The sequence below is a fragment of the Oryctolagus cuniculus genome, chromosome 13 (assembly GCF_051225735.1).
Source record: "Oryctolagus cuniculus isolate XC-2025 breed Fujian yellow rabbit chromosome 13, ASM5122573v1, whole genome shotgun sequence".
Classification (NCBI taxonomy): Eukaryota; Metazoa; Chordata; class Mammalia; order Lagomorpha; family Leporidae; genus Oryctolagus; species Oryctolagus cuniculus.
In genome coordinates this window covers 40,191,480-40,217,339 of record NC_142879.1, presented here as the reverse complement: position 1 = coordinate 40,217,339, position 25,860 = coordinate 40,191,480, and the positions used below count along the sequence as shown (strand labels likewise).

At 42.4% G+C, this 25,860-nt stretch overlaps 1 protein-coding gene across 1 annotated transcript in view; it reads left to right on the top strand.

Annotated features, from left to right (window-relative positions):
• DNAH14 (dynein axonemal heavy chain 14) overlaps nt 1-25,860 on the top strand; it is a 321,439-nt gene that overhangs the window by 184,251 nt on the left and 111,328 nt on the right. Inside the window, exons 45-54 of the mRNA XM_089311474.1 lie at nt 5,329-5,487; nt 6,784-6,916; nt 13,241-13,299; nt 14,533-14,717; nt 16,457-16,585; nt 19,285-19,422; nt 20,587-20,754; nt 22,311-22,481; nt 23,875-24,042; nt 25,496-25,588. Of these exons, the coding sequence (XP_089167600.1) occupies nt 5,329-5,487; nt 6,784-6,916; nt 13,241-13,299; nt 14,533-14,717; nt 16,457-16,585; nt 19,285-19,422; nt 20,587-20,754; nt 22,311-22,481; nt 23,875-24,042; nt 25,496-25,588 (1,403 nt within the window). The remainder of the gene's footprint in view (nt 1-5,328; nt 5,488-6,783; nt 6,917-13,240; nt 13,300-14,532; nt 14,718-16,456; nt 16,586-19,284; nt 19,423-20,586; nt 20,755-22,310; nt 22,482-23,874; nt 24,043-25,495; nt 25,589-25,860) is intronic.

Genomic DNA, 25,860 nt, shown 5'->3' with positions numbered 1-25,860 from the left:
CTTTCCTTGAAAGTCAGATTTACACAGAGAGAGGAGAGGCAGAGAGGGAACGGGGGGGGGGGGGTAGGGAGATAGAGAGAGAGAGGTCCTCCATCCGCTGGTTCACTCCCAACTGGCCGCAATGGCCAGAGTGGCGCAGAACTGGAGCCAGGAGCTTCCTCTAGGTCTCCCACACACACACAGGGGCCCAAGGACTTGGGCCATCTTCTACTGCCTTCCCAGGCCATAGCAGAGAGCAGAGAGCTGGATTGAAAGTGGAGCAGCGGGTCTTGAACCAGCACCCACATGGGATGCCAGCACTGCAAGTGGCAGCCCCACCCTCTATGCCACAGTGCCGGCCCCAGGTCCACTTCTAAAATAGGAAAACCATACATGTAAGAACTCACATTGGGTTATCAAGGAAACTGTTATTTAGAAAAGAATAATCATAAGTTGATAAATATCCATAAAATAACTTTTAAAATTCTCAATCTTCTGCTTTATGTAGTAGAAAAGTATGCAGAAGGCCGGCGCCGTGGCTCACTAGGCTAATCCTCCGCCTAGCGGCGCCGGCACACCGGGTTCTAGTCCCGGTCGGGGCGCCGGATTCTGTCCCGGTTGCCCCTCTTCCAGGCCAGCCCTCTGCTGTGGCCAGGGAGTGCAGTGGAGGACAGCCCAGGTGCTTGGGCCCTGCACCCCATGGGAGACCAGGAAAAGCACCTGGCTCCTGGCTCCTGCCATCGGATCAGCGCGGTGCGCTGGCCGCAGCGCGCCGGCCGCGGCGGCCATTGGAGGGTGAACCAACGGCAAAGGAAGACCTTTCTCTCTGTCTCTCTCTCTCACTGTCCACTCTGCCTGTCAAAAAAAAAAAAAAAAAAAAGGAAAGTATGCAGAAATCTCAAAAAATTCTACCTCTGGAATTATTTTAATTGGCAGTATTGAGGTTATACAATACTTTTTCAGAATATGTCAAATTTCATAGAAAAATTAAAAGATAAATTTATTTAGATGCAAACATTTGAAATCATGCATAGTCTTCTCATAATATGTGTTTCCATTAATTTATTGAAAATCCCTCATATGCATGGATTTTAAGTTGTTACACTAAAACTTAATTGTATTTTCTACTTATTTAAAGCCTCTGAATTGTATTTCATATGTTAGTACTAACCTTGCGTCACTTGAGTCCTTAGCTTTTTGTCACTACATAGAAAAATCTCAGCTGAATATTTTTGGCATGTAACTCAACATCTTAGAAAATCACTCCTGTGAGAAGCAAGAGGTATTTTCTCCAAATCTAAAACATCAGTTCCTATGATCGCAGTCCACCCTCATTGCAGGCAAATGAATTAGAAGCACCTCCTGAACTTTTTTTTTTTTTTTTTGGACAGGCAGAGTGGACAGTGAGAGAAAGGTCTTCCTTTTTTCCATTGGTTCACCCCCCAATGGCCGCTGCGGCCGGCGCACCGCACTGATCCGAAGCCAGGAGCCAGGTGCTTCTCCTGGTCTCCCATGCGGGTGCAGGAGGGCCATCCTCCACTGCCTTCACAGGCCACAGCAGAGAGCTGAACTAGAAGAGGAGCAACCGGGACAGAATCCAGCGCCCCGACCGGGACTAGAACCCGGGGTGCCAGTGCCGCAGGCGGAGGATTAGCCTAGTGAGCCACGGCGCCGGCCCCTCCTGAACTTTCAATCCCAAACCTCAGAAGAGAACTTCAATGTCACATATCACTTTTTTTCCTCAATGTAAACCATAATATAGTAGACTGAGCCTCTTAGATATGCTTCACAACCACTTTTTATGATTGGGTAGAGTTTTTGTCACACAACATTCTTTATTTAAAAGAATAATCCTGAGGCCAGCATTGCGGCATATCAGGTTAAGCCACTGCCTGCAGCACTTGCATCCCGTATGGGCTCTGGTTGGAGTATCAGCCGTTCCACTTCTGATCCAGCTCCCTGCTAATGTGCCTGGCAAGGCATTGGAGAATGGCCCAAGAACTGGGGCCCCTGCATCGATGTAGAGACCCGGAAGAAGCTCCTGGCTTTGTTCTGACCCAGCTCCAGCTGTAGAGGCCATTTAAGGAATGAGCCAGTGGATGAAAGATTCTCATTCTCTCCCCCCCCAACATATCTGTCTCTCTCTACATATCTCTCTGTCTCTATCTCTCCCTATCTCTCCCCCCACCTTCTCCCTCAGCTTCTCTCTCTTTCTCTGTAACTCTGCCTTTCAAATAAGTAAAATAAATCTGTAGAAAAAGAATAATCCTTTTATTATAGAGACATGTGTTTTGATGCTCACTAGGCATTGATTAAGTCATTTATTCAGACATATCAACCAAGCCATGGTCTAATGTACAAGCCCTGTTTGTTTTATGGGGGTGTAAAGAGATATGGCAAGTGGTTCCTTATTTCATACTAATCTAAGATCCTACTAACAATGAATTATTTCATATATATATGCAAAATGATGTGTGTGTATTATATAAGCTATGCATTTCTGCATACCATGATTTACTTTTGAATTGTGTACCAAATGAATGAATTAATGTTTGATTAATTTTTATTTAAAAAAGAGTGGGGACAGGCATTCTACCTGTTTGTTAAGATGCTAGTTAGGGGCCAGTGTTGTGGTGCAGCAGGTTAAGTCGCCACCTGTGATGCTAGCATCCCATGTGAGTACTGGTTCCAGTCCTGGCTGCTCCACTTCTGATCCAGCTCCCTGCTGATGTACCTGGGAAAGCAGCCAAGGATTGGCCCAAGTGCTTGGGCCCCTGCACCCATGTGGGAGACTCCTGGCTTTGGCCTGTCCATGCCCTAGACCTTGAGGTCATTTGGGGAGTGAACCAGTAGGTGGAAGATCTGTCTCTCTCCCTTTCTCTCTGTAAATCTGCCTTTCCAATAAATAAATCTTAAAAACAATAAGACGCTCGTTAAGATGCCCATGTTACTGGAGACAGCTACTTGCAGGTGTTTGAACGAGAAAGAATTCACACTTGAGGCAGAGAGCAACAGTAAGCATGCTAGCCACTTGTTTTTCAAAGATTTATTGATTTTATTTGAAAGGCAGAGAGGGAGAGAGAAGGAGATTTTCCCTTGGCTGCTTCATTCCCCACATTGCCACAATAACCAGCTGGGCCAAGCCGAAGCCAGGACCCAGCAGCTTCTTCCAGGTCTCCCACATGAGTGCAGGGGCTCAAGCACTTGGACCATCTTGTACTGCTTTCCCAGGCACATCAGCAGGGAGCTGGATCAAAAGTGGATCAGCGGGGACTCAAACCAGTGCACATACAGGATGCTTGTGCTGCAGGCGGCAGCTTAACCCCTCTGCCAGAAGGCCATCTCCAGTGCTAGCCAAGTATAATGAAGAGAATACCCTTGACCAAGAGGCCATCCTGGAAAAAAAACCAGAGCCTAGTCTGCATTTGGACTGGAATTTTCATGGGTATGAATATTGGGTCCCACATACCCCATCTCTGCCATTTCACCTCCCCCTGTGCTGTTTGTCCTCACCTCCTCCTTCTTTTGGGAGATTACTGGGTGGAGGACTTTCTGGATGTGGATATCCAGAAAATCCTCCCAGGACCTTATCCACACAGTGCTGTCAGAGCTAGTAGCACCCTGGATGTGGAGGTGGGAGGTGGGAGGTGGGAGGTGGGAGGAGAAGAAGTGTCCCCTGAGCAGCCCCCCCACACCCATGTAGAGGGCTAAAACCTGTGTATCAAGGTTATTGAACAAGAGCAATATTTTAGATATGTAATTGCTGGTCAGGCTTGTGTCTACATTTTTCCTCATTCTACGACACCAAAATTTCCACTTTCATTAAAAATTCCCATTTTCTGGGGCCAGTGCTGTGGCGTAGTTGATAAAGCTGATAAAGTGGCAGTTTGAGTCCCAGCTGCTCCATTTCTGGTTCAGCTCAATGTAATGTTCTAGGAAAGCAGCAGAGGATATCCCAGTTGGGTCCCTGCCACTCACATGGAAGACCCACATGAACCTCCTGGCTCTTGACTTCTGTCTGGCCCAGTCCTAGCCATTGCAGCCATTTGGGGGAGTGAATCAGCACATGAAAGATCTGTCTCAGTCTCTGCCTCTCTAACTCTGGCTTTTTTTTTTTTTTTTTTTTTTTGACAGGCAGAGTTAGATGGTGAGAGAGATAGAGAGAAAGGTCTTCCTTCTGTTGGTTCACCCCCCAAATGGCTGCTACAGCTGGCGCGCTGCGCCGATCCGAAGCCAGGAGCCAGGTACTTGCTCCTGGTCTCCCATGGGGTGCAGGGCCCAAGCACTTGGGTCATCCTCCACTGCCCTCCTGGGCCACAGCAGAGAGCTGGACAGGAAGAAGAGAAACCAGGACAGAACCGGTGCCCCAACCAGGACTAGAACCCGGAGTGCCAGCGCTGCAGGCGGAGGATTAGCCTAGTGAGTCACAGTGCCAGCCTAACTCTGCCTTTCTAATAAGCAAATCTTTTTAAAAATTCCCATTTTCTTCAGCCCCCCTCACACAGATAGGCTAATGTCTCCCGAGCTACCTTAACAACAGTGCTTGGATTCTAGTCCCAGCTCAGGCTCCCAAATCTCATGCAGATGCAAACCCTGGGAGGCAGCAGATGATGACTCAAGTAATTGCACATATGCAGAGTAATATTTCACACATATATGAAATAATTGCCTATAAGTAGGATTGTTAATCAACATAAACTGGCATATGATTTATCATTTCTGTAGGTATTGAGAGTCTATATCTTCATGCTTAGCCAAAGGTATCAAACTTTATTTCATGGGGGACCTGGATTGAATTCCCACCTCCCAGCTTCTGCAGCCTAGCCCGGGTCATTGCAGACACTGGGGAGTGACCCAGTGTCTGTCTCCTTTTCAAATAAATTTTTTTATAAAGGAAGAAAAGAATGAATAAAAGATCAGGAAGACCATGTTTTATCTACCTCTTTGAGGAGTTTTGGCTGTGTAATGGAATGAAGAATTTGGATAGTATTCTTAGAAAGCTTTAGATCCAGGGAGCTTTGGGGTTTGTTTTTTTGGAGTTTGGTTTCGTGAATGTGTGTGTTTAGTTTGGTTTTGTGAGTGTGTGTGTTTCATGTCAAATTATCTGTACTCAACTGGTTTTTACTTTTTAAAATGTGAATTTTACACAGTTCAAGCAGTGAGAAAGGCTGGAGCTGCTAACACAGTGTCTGAGAATGGCAGATTCCAAGCACGTGTGGCCGCTTTGCTGATTTGCTGACGTTTAAATTGCTCTGTGGCGTGCAGATTGCTGTAGGAAGGACTGAGTGCCCGAACGATTAGAGTAATATTTCTTTCTTGGTTATTTAAAACTTTAAAAAATGTTGACAGGAACTTCGTTGCTAACTGATCTGCATGGGTCGAGTGAAGACTTCTTGAAGATGGCAGAAGAGGGGGACAGCATCCGCTACACGGCCACCAGAGACACCACGTGCCTTTCCTTCCTCATGAGCCTGCTTCTGAAGAATTCCTACCCCGTCCTTCTCACAGGTACTAAAGGAGAGTTTCAGAGTCAGGGGGTCCAGAGGCTATGTAGTCTGATCATTTTACTTTATTAGTGGGAAAAAACTCTGCCCTGAAGAGTTTCGGTGACTAGAACAATTTAGCTTCTCAACAATAGTGTGTGGATGCCAATATAGCACATTATAAATCTTCCTCCGCCTTTCATTACCCTCATGAAAAATGCCAGGAGATCCAAGGGATTATGCAGGTTGGGCCTAATAGCCAGTGGATAGGGTTGAGATCCTTGGAGGACCACTCACAGTAGCATTGATTGGTTTAATTAAATTTACACACATGATTCCTCAACACTTTATTTATTTGAAAGACAGAGTTGCAAAGAGAGGTACAGACAGAGAGAGAGGTCTTCCATCCGCTGGTTCACTCCCCAGATGGCTGCAATGGCCGGAGCTGCGCCGATCCAAAGTCAGGAGCCAGGAGCTTCTTCTGGGTCTCCCATGCCCATGCAGGGGCCAAAGCACTTGGGCCATCTTCTACTGCTTTCCCAGGCCGTAGCTGAGAGCTGAATCAGAAGAGGAGCAGCTGGGACTAGAACTGGCGTCCATATGGGATGCCGGCGCTTCAGGCCAGGGCTTTAACCTGCTGCGCCACAGCGCCGGCCCCTCAACACAGTGTTAAGATTTTTTAAATCTTTTTCCATTCCTGAAAGAGTGATTCAGTTTAGCTCCTGCTCACTCTTGACACTTACCCCAGCCCACTGGTCACGTTTTCCAGTTCTCTGTGCCGAGTATCACCACAGGCAACAGTTCTGCTTTCTCAGTTCCGTGTGCAAAGAATTCAGGGAATGTGTGACTCTCAGATAACCACATGTTGCCTCTAATTTGGTCTAAGAAAATTTTCATTTTTACTTTAATATGTAAAGAATTATAAAGTCACAGGTCTTCATTCTGCTTCATAAGGAATTTATCGAATTTTTCTTTAGATCATGTTGGCAAAAATTTTCAAGTAACTCCATTCATTATGTGTAGTCTTTCTGTCACTCTAAAAGCAAAGAAGGTTGGTGACAGGCTTTAGTGAACATTACATAAAAATAATGGTCAGCTCCTAATCTATTTTGTAAGAGGTACAAGTAATTTAGACAATTTGAGAGGTTTTCATATTAACTCCTTGATTTAACTACCTTTAAAAAAAATGGAAAAGCAAAAACCTCTGTTCCATGCAATCTTCAGATGAAGGGAAATGTTATTGGTTCATCGTAACATGTGAACATATGTCACTTTCTTGCATATAAATCTAACCTAATGTGTCCCCCTCCCCCTCTCTCAGGAGCCTCTGGTGTTGGGAAAACTGTTACCATTAACCAAATGCTTGAGAAGCTGGAGAGCCCAGGAGCATTTTACGTAAAATATGGGTCCATTTTAGGAAATGTCCTATTACATAGTGAAATAAAAAAAGCAAGGTTCGTGTATATGTATTAAACTTTAAACTTTGTTCTGGTGAAAAATGTTTTCTTTACCATATTCATGCCTTTTTGCTTAAAAAGAAAAGCAAATCTGTTATGTAAAAGGGTGGACTTATTTACTAGATGAGATAAGATAAACTTTTCCCCATAACCCCTCCTTTATTTTTATTTCATTTTTAATCTTTAGTAGATGAATAATAATTGTATGCATAAATGGGCTATAATGTGATATATATGTATTGTGTTATTATATCAGCTATTTAACATATTTATCACCTCACATGCTTATCCTCTTGTAAAAATGTTTATAATTATTCTAGCAACTTTGAAATATTATATTCTATCAGCTATAGTCACCAAACTGTAGTAGATGTGAAAATCATATTTACTCTCTGCTAACTGAAATGTTGTATCCTTTTACCCATGTCTACCCATTCCCTCCCACTGTTCTTTCAGCCCCTGGCAACCATTGCCCTATTCCCTGTGTCTTTGAGTTTGGCTTTTTTAGATTCCATATATAAGTCATGGTACGTAGCATTTCTCTTTTCATGTCTGGCTAATTTCAGTTAGAATAGTGTCTTCCAGGTTCGTTAGTGGTGTCAAAAATAACATTTTCTTCCTAAGGTTGAGTAGTATTCCATTATATGTTGTATATAGCATATTTTCTTTGTCCTTTCACTAGTCGATAATCCTTAGGTGGATTCCGTGACTTGGCTGTTGCACCTAGTACTGCAGTGAATGTGGGAGTTCAGTGTCTGACGTGCAGATTTCAATTCTTTTGCATTGATACTCAGACCTGGAATTGCTGGATCATATGGTTCCATGTTTAGTTTCTTCAGAAACCTCTGTAATGTTTTTTTGTGATGGCTGTATTAGCATTCCCCTCAATAGCATTACCCTACATTCTTGCCAACACTTGTTATCTCTTGTCTTTTTGATAACAGCCATTCTAACAGGTGTAAAGTGATATCTCATTGTGGCTTAATTTGTGTCTCCCTAATTGGAGATGCTGACCATTTTTCACAAACTCGTTGATTACTTCTATACCTTCTTTTGAGAAATGTCTATGTAAGTGCTTTGCCCATTTTAAAAAAAAATTTATTTTGAAAGAGTTACAAGAGAGAGAAATGGACAAAGAGATCTTCCGTCTGGGCTTCACTCCCCAGATGGTCTCAACAGCTAGTGGTAGGCCAGGCAAGAGCCAGGAGCTTCACCCAGGTTTCCACGTTGGTGGCAGAAGCCCAAACATTTGAGTCATCTTCATCTGCTTTCCTCAGACCATTACAGGGAGCTGAATCGAAAGTGGGACAGCTCGGACACAAACCACAATGCCAGCATCACAAGTGGCCGCTTAACCAGCTGTGCCACAGTGCCGGCCTCAACTTTGCCCATTTTTGATTGGGTTATTTCTTTTCTTGCCCTTGAGTTATTTGAGTTCCTTGTTTGAATGTGAACCCCTATCAGATGTATGGTTTACACATATTCTCCTTACTTTCTCTCATTCCATAGGTTGTCTCTTTCTTCACTATCTGTTTCGTTTGCTGTGCAGAGATTTTGTTTGTTTAAATATTTTATTTATTTATTTATTTGAGAAGTAGAGTTACAGACAATGAGAAGGAGAGGCAGAGAAAGAGAGGTCTCCTATCCACTGGTTCACTCCCCAAATGGCCGCAACAACTGGAGCTGCACCGATCTAAAGCCAGGAGCCAGGAGCTTCTTCTGGTCTCCCACGCGGATGCAGGGGCCCAAGGACTTGGGCCATCTTTGACTGCTTTCCCAGGCCATGGCAAAGAGCTGGATTGGAAGTGGAGCAGCTGGGACTTGAACCAGCACCCGTATGGGATGCCAGCACCACAGGCGGAGGATTAACCTACTGCACCACAGAGCCAGCCCACACAGAGTTTTTTTTTTTTTTTTAATGTGCTGCAATCCCATTTGTCTATTTTAGATTTTGTTACCTGTGTATTTTGGAATCATGTCCAAAGAGTCCTTACCTGGACAAATGTCATGGAGCTCTCTCCCTGTGTATTCTTCTAGTAGTTTTATAGCTTCAGGTGTTACATTTAAACATTTAATCCATTTCATGTTGATTTTTGTTTGTGTTATAAGAATCCACTTTCATCCTTCTGCATGGGGATATCTAGATTTCCAGCATTTTTAAATTTACTTTTTGAAACATTAAATAAATTTTCATATAATAATAATTGTACACATTTATGGGACACAATGCAGCATTTCAATACTGTGTTATGTGTATTGATCTAATCAGAGCGATCAACATTTTCCCCTTTGTCATTACTTAATAATTAGAGCCTTGGAGCTCCTCTGTTTAGAAAATGCTTAGTAATTATTGTGAGCTGTGATCACCTCACTATGCTGTGTAACACTAGGAGTTCTTTCTAACTCCAATTTGGTCCCATTATCCAATCTCCTTCTATCCCTTCTTGCCCCTCCCAGCTTCTATTACTATTCTGGGTTCAGATTGTTTTTTAGCCTCCACATGTAAGAAAGAACATGGGGGTATTTGTCTTTCTGTATCTGACATAGTTCATTTAACATGATGTCCATCCCGGCACATGATAGATTTCATTCCTTTTTATGACTGAATAACATTCCATTGTGTATTCATGCCAAATGTTCTCTATCCATTGTTGATGAATTATCTTAATTGTTGTGAACAGTGCTGCAATAAGCATGATAGTGTATATCTCTCTTTGATGTAATAATTTCATGTCTTTTGGATACATACACAACAGTGGATAGTTCTATTTCTAGTTTCTTAAGGAGTTTATACTGTTTTCTTAAGTGGCTGTACTAAATTTACATCCTCAGCAACAGTGTCAGTTCTCCTTTCTCCACATTCTCACCAGTATTTGTTTTTGTCATTTTATAATGGCCATTCTCACTGATGTGAAATGATACCTCATTGTGGTTTTGATTTGCATTTCCCTGATGGCTAGTGATATTGAACAGTTTTCATATATTTGTTGGTGATTGTATTTCTTCTTTTGAGAAATTCCTATTCAGGGTGTTTGCCCATTTCTTAACTAGATTGGATTGCTGATGTTATTGCTGTTGAGATTTTTTAGTTCCTTATATCATCTGGATCTTAATCCTTTATCTGATAAGTAGCTTGCAAATATTTTCTTCCTTCTATCAGTTGTCTATTCACTCTGTTGATAGTGTCATTTACTGGACAGAAAAGTCTTAGTTTGATATAATCACATTTATCTACTTTTGTTTGTATTGCCTGCAATGTTGGGGTCTTATCTAAAACATCATTACCTATACCAATGTCTTGAATTGTTTCCTCTATGTTTTCTTCTAGCAATTTCATGATTTCAGATTTTACATTTAAGTCATTGATCCATGTTGAGGTGATTTTTGCATACATAAGAAGGATCTAATTTAATTTTCCTAATCTAATTTCTTCCTAACTCTTTCCATGCCTTCAGGAACTCCTTGGACCCATATGTTGAGTCATTTGATAGAAGTATCCCATAAATCTCCAACACTGTTTTTTAGTTTTCTAATTTCTTCTTCTTTTTTTTTTTTATTGGTCTAAAATTTCCAGAGATTTGTCTTCTAACTCAGATATTCTTCTTTGGCCTCATAGAGTCTGTTGTTAAGGCTTTCCACCACATTTTTTATTTGTTCGATTGAATTCTTCATTTCCAGTATTTCATTTTGATTTATCTTTGAAATTTCAATTTGATGGAAGAAATTTAAATTCATGTCATGTATGAATTTCTTTAGTTCATGGATTTGCTTCTGATTATTTGTAAGTAATCCTATGATCAATTTTTTGAATTCCGTTTCTGGTATTTCTTCAGTCTCATCTTCACATTCTAGTATTGAAGTGTTGTTCTGTTCTTCTGGGGGCATCATGTTGTCTTCCTTAGTCTTGTTTCTTGAATTGCTGTATTTATTTTTTTTTTTCATTCTCAATTCTCTTTATATACAGAAGATCAGTTTAGCGTACATTAAGTAAAGATTTCAACAGTTTGCTCCCACACAGAAACATAAAGTGAAAAATACTGTTTGAGTACTAGTTATAGCATTAAATCTCAATGTACAGCACACTAAGGACAAAGATCCTACATGAGGAGTAAGTGCACAGTGGCTCCTGTTGTTGACTTAACAAATTGACACTCTTGTTTATGGCATCAGTAATCACCCTAGGCTCTTGTCATGAGCTGCCAAGGCTATGGAAGCCCCCTGAGTTCACTGACTCTGATCATATTTAGACAAGGCCATGGTCAAAGTGGAAGTTCTCTCCTCCCTTCAGAGAAAGGTACCTCCTTCTTTGATGACCCATTCTTTCCACTGGGATCTCACTCGTGGAGATCTTTCATTTAGGTTTTTTTTTTCCCCCAGAGTGTCTTGGCTTTCCATGCCTGAAATAGTCTCATGGGCATTTCAGCTGGATCCGCATGCCTTAAGGGCTGATTCTGAGGCCAGAGTGCAGTTAGGACATTTGCCATTCTATGGGTCTGCTGTGTATCTCACTTCCCATGTTGGATCATTCTCTCCCTTTTTGATTCTATCAGCTAGTATTTGCAGACACTATTCTTGTTTATGTGATCCCTTTGGTTCTTAGTCCTATCATTACGATCAATTGTGAACAGAAATTGATCACTGGGACTAGTGAGATGGCATTGGTACATGCCACCTCGATGGGATTGAATTCGAATCCCCTGGTATGTTTCTAACTCTACCGTTTGAGGTAAGTCAGCTTGAGCATGTCCTGAATTGCACATCTCTTCCCTCTCTTATTCCCACTCTTATATTTAACAGCGATCACTTTTCAGTTAAGTTTCAGCACTTAAGAAAAATTGTGTATTGATTACAGTATTCAACCAAAAGTATTAAGTAGAACAAACAAAAAAAAATACTAAGAGGGATACATATTAAGCTGCTCATCAACAGTCAGGGTGAGGGCTGTATTTATTTTTAGACATTTATGGAGATACTTGTTGGATTTTTTTTTCCCTGTGATGGCTTTTATCTTTGGACTATGCCTCTGTGGATTAGTGGAGTGCCTGCTCTTTCAGTGAATACCCTGAGGCATGTGTTGGGTGTGGTCAGGAAGCCTTGTTCAGTGCTCCAGGGTGAGGGGAGTGTCCAAGGGGACAGCCAAGTTGGGCATGGTAAATCTTTTTTTTTTTTTTTGGTTTGTTTTATCAGAGGGAAGGTTTGTTCTGCTCTGTTGGCATAGTCTCATGTTCACCTCCTCTCCTCCAAGGAGACCAATGCCTGTGTGCTAGCCCCAGTAGGTACAGTATTTGTCCACGCTGCCCCAAGAACCACACAGGGGATCCATATAGTCCTCGCTGTGAGCACAGATCCCGCAGCAATGATCCTCACCATGGAATCAGGGAGCCCTGCGCAGAAGTAGCCTACAGTAACTACCCAAAGACCCAGCCACACCCTGCACCCTCCCTTGCAGCCACATGTTTTCACAGTCCTGGCACACTTGGCTTCCACAGTCATGAGCACTCAGGCCCCTGTCAGAGCTCCCAGCCAGACTCAGGTGTCTCTATTTGGCTGGTTGCAGGCCATGGGAACACTAGCTACTGCAGCTGTTACACATGTCCAAAATAGCACCCGCCCCCCTCAGCTAGTCACAGGATGCCAGTGCTGGGTGGTCAGGGAGAGGGAAACATGACCCCCTTTTTTCCCTCTAGGTTGGCAGGTACACTGTCCCCCACAGGGCTCCCAGCCAGACTCATGCCGGACTCTTCCTGCAGCTTTATCGCCAGTGGCTTGGGCTGCTGCAGTCTGGTCTCACCTCACTCTCCAAAGCTGGTGCCGAGGCTCTCGGCTTCTGCAATCCTGTGCTGTGTGCATCCACACCCATCGCATAGGTCCACAGTGTCCCTCTAATTTGTGAGAAGTTTGTTCTGCCATTTTCTCCCTGACTCTTCCCTGAGATAGGACTCTCTCCATGTTTTTTTTAAACTATCTTCCCCTAGACTAGAGCAGTAGCTCCCTCCCTATTCCACCATCTTGGGAAAACCCCACCAGTATAATTTATAAAGGGAAACAGGAGGTGTGCCACCCTTAGAAAACACGCAGGAGCCTGGCATTCTAGGTTTTGCCAAGGTGTTTTTTTTTTTTTTTTAAGTAAGCCTATTTTTTAAGTTTGCTTATCAGTCTAAAGGAGACACTAATTTTATGTGTAAAAGTATGAGCAAGGAAAAAAAAACTTAGAGAAGTAAAATCGACCACATGCTGTTCCTTCTATTACGGTTTTGCTAATATAGTCACTATGGTCAATAAACTAATTTTGATTCTTTAAAACATTTTTTTTTTCCATAGCCTAAAACAAAATATCAGCCTCTTGATTTCTGAATCTCCGACAGCAACTGGAAGTGCAGGTATGTATTGTGGCACAGTTTCACCTCTTCTGTCCCAACCAGATGCAAGTCACTTTTTATTTTTGGAAACCTCAGAATGAAAATGTAGTTGACAATTTAAGTTACAAGTCGTGAAAACTATCTGTTACACTCTCAAACCCTCCTAACAAATTGAAAGGGTGGAATGGTTGTGACTGAGGAATATTGTGCCTGCTCACGGAAAAGCTGATACCTGCCTGATCAGCGAAATCACAGACTGTCTAGAAGTCATGAAGACACTGTTTTATTCTTTGATGCTTTTAGACACTGTGCAGTAGAAAAATCTATGACAGGTCACACAACAGAAACAAGGAATTTCAGGAGCCACATTCCTGAATATTCTGACTCGGTATACCGTTTAGGGAGCAGCAAGTCTCCTCCAGGAGAAAAGATGGGATGGCCTAGAGGTGGCTATGGAAAGGGCAAGGGAGGCGGAAGCACAGGATTTCTGCCAGAAGGGTTTGGGTTTGGGTTTTACTTTGTTGCTTTCGCGCCATCCCAAATAACTTCTGCAGGATCCTCACTTGGGGAGCGCATCCTAATTTTGATGCATTTGGTACAGGCAACAGCATATCGCTTTTAGATTTTAAAACATTCTTTGTGCTTTAAAGTATATGAATGAATTGGGGATTTTCTGAGTGTTTACGTTGTTACATTTGGCTAGGGTTGCCAAGAGACACTGTTTACCAAAGAAACCTAAAAACGCATTTCAGAGTTTGTGATTTCTCCTCTAAGAGTAATTCCTTCAAATTGGCAACAATATAATAAAATTATGTAATTTCCAATAAAGCAAAAACATTCTTTTTTTTTTTTAATTTTTGACAGGCAGAGTGGACAGTGAGAGAGAGAGAGACAGAGAGAAAGGTCTCCCTTTTGCCGTTGGTTCACCCTCCAATGGCCGCCGCGGCTGGCGCGCTGCGGCTGGCGCACCGCGCTGATCGAAGGCAGGAGCCAGGTGCTTCTCCTGGTCTCCCATGGGGTGCAGGGCCCAAGGACTTGGGCCATCCTCCACTGCACTCCCAGGCCATAGCAGAGAGCTGGCCTGGAAGAGGGGTAACCGGGACTGAATCCGGCACCCCGACCGGGACTAGAACCCAGTGTGCCGGCGCCGGCGCCGCAAGGCGGAGGATTAGCCTAGTGAGCCATGGCGCCGGCCAGCAAAAACATTCTTAAAGTGTTCTAGATTTGTTTTTCTTTCTATATTTGACATCATAGATTATGCTACTAAAACAACGGAATCCAAAACGGATGAAAATTTATTGAAAAGAAAAGATAAAGGAATTATAGTCTCTACGATAAATTTTAGCACTAGCACAACAGCTGCTAAAACCAAGGAGATGATTCTTAAGAGCTTAGTATTGAGAACTAAAGACACTCTTGGAGCTCCAAAAAATAACCAGGTAAAACTTCTTATGCCTGTTGAGTAATCTGCTTGTGGTTTATTTTTAATTAATGCTCTTTATAAAAAGGAAAAGATGCATGTAACATATATTCCTGAACAATCCTAGAAGATGTACTTGATAATTCAAACCTTAGTTTTCTAATCAATATAATTCAGTTTCTAAAGTGATAAATTATATGATCAAGAATCACTAAGGCCAAAGGAAGTTACTGAAATCTGAATGAAGACAAGACTAGAAAATGGGTTAGATGCCAACTGCTTTGTTTCTGTACAGGGGCCAGGAGCTCTTCCAGGTCTCCTGATCAGGAGCCAGGAGCTTCTTCTGGGTCTCCCACGTGGTTGCACCACCACAGGATTTGGGCCATCTTCCACTGCTTTCCCAGGCCATTAGCTGGGAGCTGGATCAGAAGTGGAGCAGCGGGGACATGAACTGGTGCCCATATGGGATGCCTGTGTGGCAGGCGGAGGCTTAACCAACTGCGCCACAGCACTGGCCCACTCTTTCAAGAGCTTTTAAGGGTCTGCTTCAGATTTCCTTGATTTTAATTGAAGATCTGGGTAAACTTGGTGCATCTTTGCCTTCCATGGTAAACTTCGGGTAACCTAACACACCCATAGAAAATGCAAATTTTGCTCAGTTTGTGATAGAAAAGAGGGAAAACTGTCTTATTACAATAATGAGTTTGGCAGTTGCCCATTGGATCATTACATAATTCAAATCAATTGGCTATTTGTGATTTTTAACTAGTTTCGTGTCTTACAAAAAGAAATACAACGTAAAGTGGCCAGTGCACACAGATATTATAATTGGTATACTTCAATGAATATTTTCCAAGGTTGAAAGTAACACAGTATCTCAAACACTAAGAAAAGAAAGAGGAGGCTGAGTGGGAAGGAGGAAGGAAGGGAATACCATTTTTGTAATTTTGGAATTGTATCTATAAACTATATTGAATCTGTTAAAAACCAAATTTTTAAAATTTTTATTAAAAAAAAAGTAACACAGGTTTACAAACTGGAAATGTGTGTGAATTTTCTGCTGGTTGTTCATGACAATAGCATTTGCAACTGAATTTTTAAAACCCAGCTCCAGATGACGGTCTTGCTCCCAAAGCAGGATGAGATGAGATGATTAGCCAGGCTCCCGCAATAGTGCTTTCCATGCAGTCAGTGCTAAATACATCACAGCCACATTCCTTTGGAACAGCCACAGTTAGATTACTTTGGCCAGAATCAAATACATTTCAAACTGTTATCAGAGATGATTCAGTCTAGACCTATAGAAAGTGAGGGCAGTTTCTGCTATTTTAAAGACTTATTTTCTTTTTCATTTTGAGATTTGATGATTGTTTACAGCCCTTGTCTGTTCTGCTGAAGAACAGTTTTTTTTTCTTCGATTTGTTGGATTCTTTACTTAGTGTAGGGTTAAATAAAATAAGCTTCAAGTAGATCCTCGTAAAAGTTAGACTAAGGAAGGAGGAGAGAGGAGGTGGGAGCGTGGCCAGGAGGGAGAGTAGGGTAGGAAGTATCACTATGTTCCTAAATCCATATATATGAAATACTTTAACCTTCAGAAAAAATTTTAAAAACTGATTTTCTAAAATCATATCTTCAAAGTAAAATTTGGTCTACTAATAGAGAAATAGACAAGCAATTACATATAACTTTATTCTTACACTGTAATTAATATTCCAAAATCATGGTTTAATATATTTTAAAGCTTTTTGTCTTCTTAAGCTTATAGTGTTTATTGATGACATGAATATGCCGGTAGCAGATATGTATGGAGCACAGCCACCCCTGGAGTTGATCAGACAATTATTAGATATGGGAGGAGTTTATGATACTGAAAAAAATGTGTGGAAGGTACAGTATATACTAAGATTTTGTTCACATTAAATATTGTTATGTAACAATAAATTATATGTAACAACATTGAGTTGATTGAGAAATTGAGACAGTCTGAGTGCAAGGACACGTTAAGCTGACCTGAGACCCTCAATTAACCATGAAAATTGTGTCTCTGTTTTAAAAATTTACAGAAATTCTACTTTTGGTAGCTTAAAGTCTTATTAAAAACTGCAACTGTATCCTTGAACTTTAGTTTCTGAGTTGGTCAACTCTCAGCATTGTTAACTGCATCACAGCCAAAACTTTCAACGCAATTAACCATGAGTTCATATGAGGAAAGCCAGTGAAAATGTGGCCTACCAAGTCAGTGTTAAAAATTGAAAGGAATTATATACTGCTATAGTTTTCATGATTGTGCGACTATTTTAAAATTTATATGAGTGAAGTTGAACGTCTTTTCATCTTCTTATCGGTTAGAGTCCTTGCCTATTTTCCTGCTCAACTATAAGCTTTCTACTTTTATCTGTCAAACTCTTTGTTTACTGGGGCATTAAGCCTTTGACTATAAATTAAAAATAAGTTGTCTCAAGCAAGCAAACATTATTAATTTTAAAATTGATGTTTCAGTGCATGTATACAACATATTTAATGATGAAATCTGAGCAATGAACATACCCATCACCTTAAACATTTACCATTTTGTTGTGGTGAGAATATTCCAAAAATGCCCTACATAGTTGTTAGCTATAGTCATGCTAGTGTGAAACAGAACACTAGAATTTATGCCTAGTACCTGTAACTTTGTAACTGCTTTTCAATCTCTCTCACCAACTTTTCCACCCTCCTATGACGTCAGCGTTTTTTTTAGATTCTACAAATAAATGAGACCATGTGGTATTTGTCTTTCTGTGCCTGGCATGGTTCACTTAGCACAGTGTCCCCCAAGTTCATCCATGCAGTTACTAATGGCAGAATTGTCTTCTTTTGAAACGTTGTATAATTTCCAATTTTATACAACACAACCCCCGCTTTTTTTTTTTTTTTTTTTTGGACAGGCAGAGTGGACAGTGAGAGAGAGAGACAGAGAGAAAGGTCTTCCTTTTGCCGTTGGTTCACCCTCCAATAGCAGCCGCGGCTGGTGCGCTGCAGCTGGCGCACCGCACCACGCTGATCCGGTGGCAGGAGCCAGGTGCTTCTCCTGGTCTCCCATGGGGTGCAGGGCCCAAGCACCAGGGCCATCCTCCACTGAACTCCCTGGCCACAGCAGAGAGCTGGCCTGGAAGAGGGGCAACCGGGACAGAATCCGGCGCCCTGACCGGGACTAGAACCCAGTGTGCCGGCGCCGTAAGGCGGAGGATTAGCCTAGTGAGCTGCGGCGCCGGCCCCCACATTTTCTTTATGCATTCATTTGTTGATAGATGGCTCAGTTGTTCTATAACTTGTATATTATTAAATAATACATAACAATAAACATAGACAAGCAGATATCTTTTTGACAGATTGATTTCATTTCATTTGGATTAGACCCGGGAATGGGATTGCTGGAATGGATGGTGATTCTGTTTTGAGTTTGAGTAAGCTCCATACTGTTTTCCACAATGGCTCTACTAGTTTATGTCTCCACTAATAATGTACAAGGGCTCTCCTTGCCAGCATTTATTTCCTGTGTTTTTGATAAGAGCCATTCCAGCTGGGGTGAGAGAATATCTTACTATCTCATTATAATTTTTAAATATTTATTTATTTATTTGAAAGAGTTACATAGAGAAGGAGAGGCAAAGAGAAAGAGGCTTCCACCCACTGGTTCGCTCCCCAATTGGTCGCAATGGCTGGAGCTGTGCCGATCCAAAGCCAGGAGCCAGGAGCTTCCTCTGAATCTCCTATGTAGGTGCAGGGGCCCAAGGACTTGGGCCAACTTCTACTGCTTTCCCAGGCCATGGCAGAGAACTGGATCGGAAGTGGAGCAGCTGGGACTTGAATCAGTGCCCAAATGAGATGCCGGCACTGCAGGAGGTGGCTTTACTTGCTGTGCCACAGTGCTGGCCCCCTCATTGTAATTCTGATTTGTATTTCTCTGATGATCAGTGATGTGGAATATTTATTGCTATGCCCATTGGAGATTTATCTGTCTTCTTTTGAGAAATATCTATTCAAATATCGTACTCATTTTTAAAATTGGATTATTTGGCTTTTTGCTATCATCATGTTTGAACTCCTTATATATTCTGGATATTAACCACTTGTCAGGTGCATAGTATGTAAATATTTTCTCCTAACTCTTAAGTTGTCTCTTCACTCTGTTGACTGCTTTGCTGTTCAGAAGCCTTTTCACCTGATCCTATTTGTCTGTTTTTGCTTTTGTTGCCTGATTGTGAGTTCTAATCCAAAAAACCCCTTGCCTAGACCAATGTCATGAAGCATTGTCTCTGTTTTATTCTTCTAGTAGTTTCAGGTTCTTTCTTTTCTTTTAAGGGCTATAGCCTGATGACATTTAGAAAACTTCCTGGAAATGACATGCCTTGAAATTGTATTATAGATGGGGTTACTTAGGAAGATAGATGTTGGTTATCTTCATTTATGTTTTGCAGTAAATAGTAATCATCTGTTTGCTTAAATGTTTTTAAATCTTTTGTCCATTTGGGGCAGGGATGTGAGTTTATATTTCACTTCCTGTGGATGCATTTATTTACTCTTCCTTTTTACTCTTCCCACAGAATATTCAAGATCTCTCTATAGTTGCATCTTGTGTTCCTCTGGTTAATGGGGATGATATTAGCCCACGGCTCCTCAAACATTTTTCCATATTGGTATTGCCTCATCCTCCACAAAGTGCCCTGCGTAGTATTTTTCAGGTAACATATCTAGAAAATCTTCTATTGGAAAAATAAAATTTAATTCCAAAGTATAAGGAAAAAATGTAAGGTCTTAAAACCACTATCACAGCAAGAAACTTCTCTTAAGGGGGATTGATTTTATTCACCTGTATATTTTCTGGCCTATTATAGTTTGTCTTTCTATATCAAAGCATAACATAGTTTGGATAAGACATGTTGTACATGTTTAAAATGAAAATCCCAGGACTTTATTCTCTGGGATTCTGACCTAGTATATCTGGGATGGATCTTATTTAACAAACTATTATATATATGTGTATGTGTATGTGTGTGTGTGTATATATAATTATATATGTAGTTACATATATACTATATATAGTATTTATAATATATATTAGATATATAATAGTATGTTAATATATTTATATGTATGCTATATAATTTATTTAACCATTATATGGATCTTATTTAACAGTAAGCTGTTAAACAGGCACACCCTAACTTACCAGAATTGATTTGCTCTTTTGCTTATACAATAGAAAATTCTAAGCAAACTTTTCCTCAGTCTAGACTGGAATACGTGAATACACTCTTTTAAAACAGAGTGGTTTGTTTATTCAGGTGTGGGCTACCAGTCACCTGCATCACAACTACCATGTGTTTTTAAAAAATAGATTTTAAAATCTTACTTTTAAACATTATACTGCAAAGAAGAAAAACATAAAGTTAGTTTTTGAAGAATTTACTCATTTTATGTAAAATTTATTTTTCTAATTGCACCAGAAGTTGAGTTGAGCCATTTTCCGAACAAGATCTTGCGTAGTTTTTTGAAGAAAGTTTACATGTATACCAGTCCAGACTGAGGTAATAGTTTACCTTTTACACTCCGTGTGGTAACACCTGCTAGGGAGCAGGGAGATACAAGAATTCCCAGTTCCCAGTCTCATCAGAATCCCCGGAGAACACAGGCCATGTGCACCTGGGACCAAGTGGCATCGTCCCAGTTTGCATCCCCCAGAATGCCTTGCTCCTTGTCCACCGTTGTATCTTAAATGTATTTTAACCACTGGCATTTGTCGAAATTAATCCTCCATGACAAGTCTGCTTTTTAGTATAGGTTAGCCAGAAATAGTCTAAATGTAAAAGCTTTGGTGAACTAAATTATAGTATTTCTTCTTAAAGGCTCATCTGGGAATATATTACACCCTCAATAACTTTACATCGGATGTTCTTGAAACTATGCATATGATAACATCTTGTTCCATAGAAATGTACCAACAAGTGGCTAAGATCATGTTACCAACCCCAGCAAAATGCCACTACCTCTTTAATCTTCGAGACTTGTTTAAGGTCTGTTTTAAAATTCATTCTCTAGCTTTTAGAATCTGAGATGTACTTTTAAATTAAATCTCCCTCCTTCTCTCTTCCTCACCTTCTTCCTCCCCTCTTCCTCCTCCTCTGCTTCCTCCTCTTTTTTTTCTCTATTTCTTTACTCATGGTACTATCAACATCAAAGTGTTAACATGGAAAAAATAGGTAAAATTCATTTTGGTTAGTTTTACTGTTAACAGCTTTTCCCATTAGTGGAAAGGAATTATTGAAAAAATTCTATGCAGAAAATTCAATAATGAAACCACTAAGATTGTTAAAATATTGGCTGAGATCTTGGAAAGAAAAGAGTAACAAGGCTATAACATAGATTTTCACTTCATTTCTGAGATTTTATTGTAGCTATGAGAAAATAAAAGTATATATACATTTTATAAACATGCTTATTAAATTTTCAGATTTTTGCCTGTGGTCCTGAATTCATCATCATTTCTAGATAAAGAGATTTAAAAATTAAAATAAGAAAAATAATTTTTGCCAGCATCGTGGCTCACTTGGCTAATCCTCTGCCTGCGGCACCAGCATCCCATATGGGGCCGGTTCTAGTCCCGGTTGCTCCTCTTCCAGTCCAGCTCTCTGCTGTGGCCCGGGAGGGCAGTGAAGGATGGCCCAGGTGCTTGGGCCCTGTACCCGCATGTAAGACCAGGAGGAAGCACCTGGCTCCTGGCTTCGGATCGGAGCAGCGCCGGCCGTGGCGGCCATTTGAGGGTGAACCAACGGAAGGAAGACCTTTCTTTCTCTCTCTCTCACTGTCTATAACTCTACCTGTCAAATAAATAAATAAAAAAGAAAATAATTTTTTATGTTTATTTGAGAGGTATACAGAAAGGGAGAGATCAGGCATAGAGACAAAGATCTCATCCACCAGGTTCTCTCAAAATGCCAGCGATGGCCCCAACTGGGCCAGGCTGTACCCAGGAGCCAGGAACTCAAATTTAGGTTTTCCGTATGTGTGGCAGGGACCCAACCACTTGATCCATAGCCTGTTGCCTCCACGGTCCGTGTTGGAGGAAGCTGGAATTGGGAGCCCGAGGCAGGAACCAAACCCAGGCAATGCAGTGTGGGACGTGGGCATCTTAACCGCTAGGGCGAACACCTGCCTGGAAAAGTCATTCTTGAATTTGGTACCTTTCTCCCTTGCTGTGGGAGCTTTGCCCTGTTAGCTCATATAACCTCTGAAATGGCTTATAAGGCTTTTTACCGAAAGGCACATTTAGAATGCTAGAGCACATCAACACTGAGAAGTACCTCTCTGTCACCTCCAGCACTCACCGCCAGGGCTCGAGGTCTCCGTCCAGTCACGGCCTCTGTAAGACTGGACGGAAGAGTTCCCAGATCCCCTCGCTGCAAGCGATTCTGTGCCATTGTTCCCTGAGAGCTTTCCCATCTCTCCAACATTCAGATCATCACGCATTGTCTTACCTCGGATAATCGCGTCTACGTTTGCGGAAAGGAAACCTGGCGTCGCGTGCTGCCCTGCTGATGCCCCTGTAACGCGCTCTTTGAAACCCCGACAGCTCCTCCGAGGACTGCTGCAAGCTGACAAGACCGTGATCAGCTCCAAAGAGTCGGCTGCTCTGCTCTGGGCTCACGAAGCCACGCGCGTGTTCCACGATCGCCTCGCCGACCGCGCCGAACGCCGCCTTTTCTATCAGCTGCTGGCGAAGGAAGTGGAGAGCCATTTCCAGGTGAGCTTAGGTTGTGAGAACTGAATTTAAACGGAGTTTTCATCGAAAGTGCCGTGTGATGAAAGCCTGCGACACCTCTGTAGTCCCCCTGAGAGAAACATCGTTAGTAGCCCTGTTCCCTTCACCCATAGCTCGAGACCCACGCAGAGCACAGGACATCAGAATATCAATGACTATGATAAACTTGCCAGTGTACTTGATGAATTCCAGATGAAGTTTACAGAGGTAAAGGGTAGGCAGCCTATGGACAAGTAGCTTGAGACCCGACGCAGAGCGCACGACATGGCGCCTCCGTGTGCTTCCCGCCTCACGGGGGCCTCACACAGCCGTGGGCCCCGCGAAGCCTCGGGGAGACCCTCTCACCGCGCTCCAGCCCCATGAGCTAACAAGCCACAGGGGCCCTGGGTGTTCCCCTAAACAGATTCCCAGTGAAAGAGGCTATGGCCGCTGGGGTGTCGCGGTTGCACCCCGTGCCTGGCTGTGCCCACTCCTCATGAGAATTTGGGACACCAGGGGCTTCCCAAAGGTGACGCTCCTCTTCCTCGTCTTGCTTCTTGGGCGGTGCTGCTTTCTCTCACCCAAGCAATGGACTGAACTCAAAGGCACAACCCTATTATATAATAGTAAAAGGGGATTTTTAAAAAACCCACTTTGTATGTGGCAATGAAGACAGTCCTACTCATGGACCTAGAATATAACACATACTGAGCCTGGAAGGTAATTTCCAGGGCCAAATACCAAGTGAGGTAAGTGCGTAGGGCTGCTTAGAAGCAGTGCATGCCCTGCCTCTGGGTACCTTGGAAAGAACAGGTGCATCCTGTTAGGTTTCTGTGGGTGCTGTAATCGACCTGTGCACCCACCACAATTGGGGATGGAGGAAGGGGGACAGGAAAGTACCTTACCTAATTTTGAAGGAGAGGAAAATGGTAAGACTTCAAAGAGAAAGCAGCCCAGGACCTTGGTAGGAAAGTTAGGCAAGGGTTGCCAAGTGGACCAGAGAAACAAGTGTGAAAGAAGCACTCAGCGGTGACAGCCACTGACAGTCCCCTCAGGGTTGCTTCCTCTCCCACATGGTCAGTAGAACTACAAGATACTTCCAGCTACACGGTTCTTAACCTGGAGTCCACCAGCCACCTCAGAGCTGCATTTCTGTGTGTGGTTTCCTTCACAACCCTTGTGTTTGACTCATTTGACTGGAGGGAATTTAAAATCTCACTCTTGAGCGAGTCCATTGCTTCCCTGCCGAAAGGACTACATGGCTCAGGTACGATTAACACCCAGAGCCTGGGGCCCCGCCGCCAAGAGCTCCTCTGACTCAGATATGTTAGGTTAGTCTTAGGAACCAGTGCCATTGTGCTGTGAACTGTAACGGGAAATTGTTATTTTACAACAGATTCAGTGGACTCCAGAAGACCTGATGAATGACCCAACTGTGTTTGTGGACTTCTTGGATGTAAACAAGGTTCATAGGAAAAAAACCTATCAGAATACCAATGACTATGGTAAACTTGCTGATGTGCTTAACGAATTCCAGATGAAGTTGGGTTCGAAGTTTAAAGAGGTAAAGACATAGCGAAGAGCCTGTGAAGAGGGCTGTATCTGCCTGCGGTTGTTTATACACATGTGAATCCATGTGTAGGTACAGCAGATCCGATACTTTTAGGACATGTTTGTGCATGAGAGCAGTGGGGGAAAGTGTGCCCTAAGGTTTCAAAGCAAACCATTAAAAACTTAGCATTATGCTGTTTCGTCTTAGTTTGTCTCAATAGCATGTGATTTTCCTAGCAGTTTCTTTTTTTTATAAATCTTTTTTTTTTTTTTTTTTGACAGGCAGAGTGGACAGTGAGAGAGAGAGACAGAGAGAAAGGTCTTCCTTTGCCATTGGTTCACCCTCCAATGGCCACTGAGGCCTGCGCGCCGCGCTGATCCAAAGCCAGGAGCTAGGTGCTTCTCCTGGTCTCCCATGCAGGTGCAGGGCCCAAGGACCTGGGCCATCCTCCACTGCACTCCCGGGCCACAGCAGAGAGCTGGCCTGGAAGAGGGGCAACCGGGACAGAATCCGGCGCCCCAACTGGGACTAGAACCCGGTGTGCTGGCACCGCAGGCGGAGGATTAGCCTAGAGAGCCATGGTGCCGGCCTAATAGCATGTGATTTTAAAGACCAAGTACACAACTGAGGCTGCAGAGAGTTGAATTAGTAGAGAGTAATAAAGAAATTTGCAATAGGGTCCAGAGTAGCAACATCTGGCAGCAAATTATGCCAGAATAGTTGTCATTCTTCACACCTTCATGTGCCCATTGTGTGAGCAGAGACACCAAGAATCACCGGTACCAGAAACCAATTTTCTTTCTCCCACCACTGTCCTACCTGCTGAGACAGAACAATAGAAAAGCAGACTAGGGACTATTGTTGTTGCCAATAGTAACTGTTGTAATTATTTATAACTGTTCTTTCCCCTCAACTCTGTGACACCCCCCCCCAATATGTCTTACCAGAATATTTGCACAGGGATGGTCTTCATTGTGCAAAATTTTTTTAAGATTTATTTATTTGAAAGGCAAAGATAGGGAGAGAACGAGAGTCAGAACAAGAGAGGTCTTCTGTATTCTCCCCAAATGCCCACAACAGCCAGGACTGAGCCTGCCCCAAGCCAAGAGCCAGGATCCTCCTCTGGGTCTCCCACGTGGGTGCAGGGGCCCAAGGACTTGGGCCATCCTCCGCTGTTTTCCCAGGCACATTTTTAGGGAGCTGGATATGGAGTGGAGCAGCCAGGGCTTGAACTAGCACCCACATGGATGCCAGCACCGCAGGCTGGGGCCACTGAGCCACAGCAAGGGCCTCACTATTCGATCTCCTTTAATGTTCCTGAAAACCAGGCTCCCAAGTCCAGATCACTGGGTTGCTAGAATAGTCTCTCTCAATCCTGTATCCTCTTATGTAAAACTACAATACATGTTTGACTTTGGTTTTTCTATACCTGTAATCAGTCTATTTGCTACATTTCCTCTGCTAGATCTCCTATCCCATGGTGTTCTTCAAGGAAGCCATACAGCATATTGTGAGAGCTAGCAGGGTCCTTCGACACTCAGGGAGCCACATGTTACTGGTAAGAATTTAAGTTCTCAAATGCCTTTAAGTTTGCAAATTCAAATTAAGGAACATCAATGCAATATACTTAATCTACAGATGTTTTATTTATCCACACCTTATGAAAAATAATAATGGAGTCATAGGACAGTATCTTTGTTCTCTCTGCAGTTTGCATAAGAAGTTTGTCAGTACATAAAAATATTATTTGTCTTTGGAAGAATTTGATGTGAAAAAAAATTGATAGATCTGGCAGCTTCTTTAATGTGTCTTCAGAATTAATAGAGGATC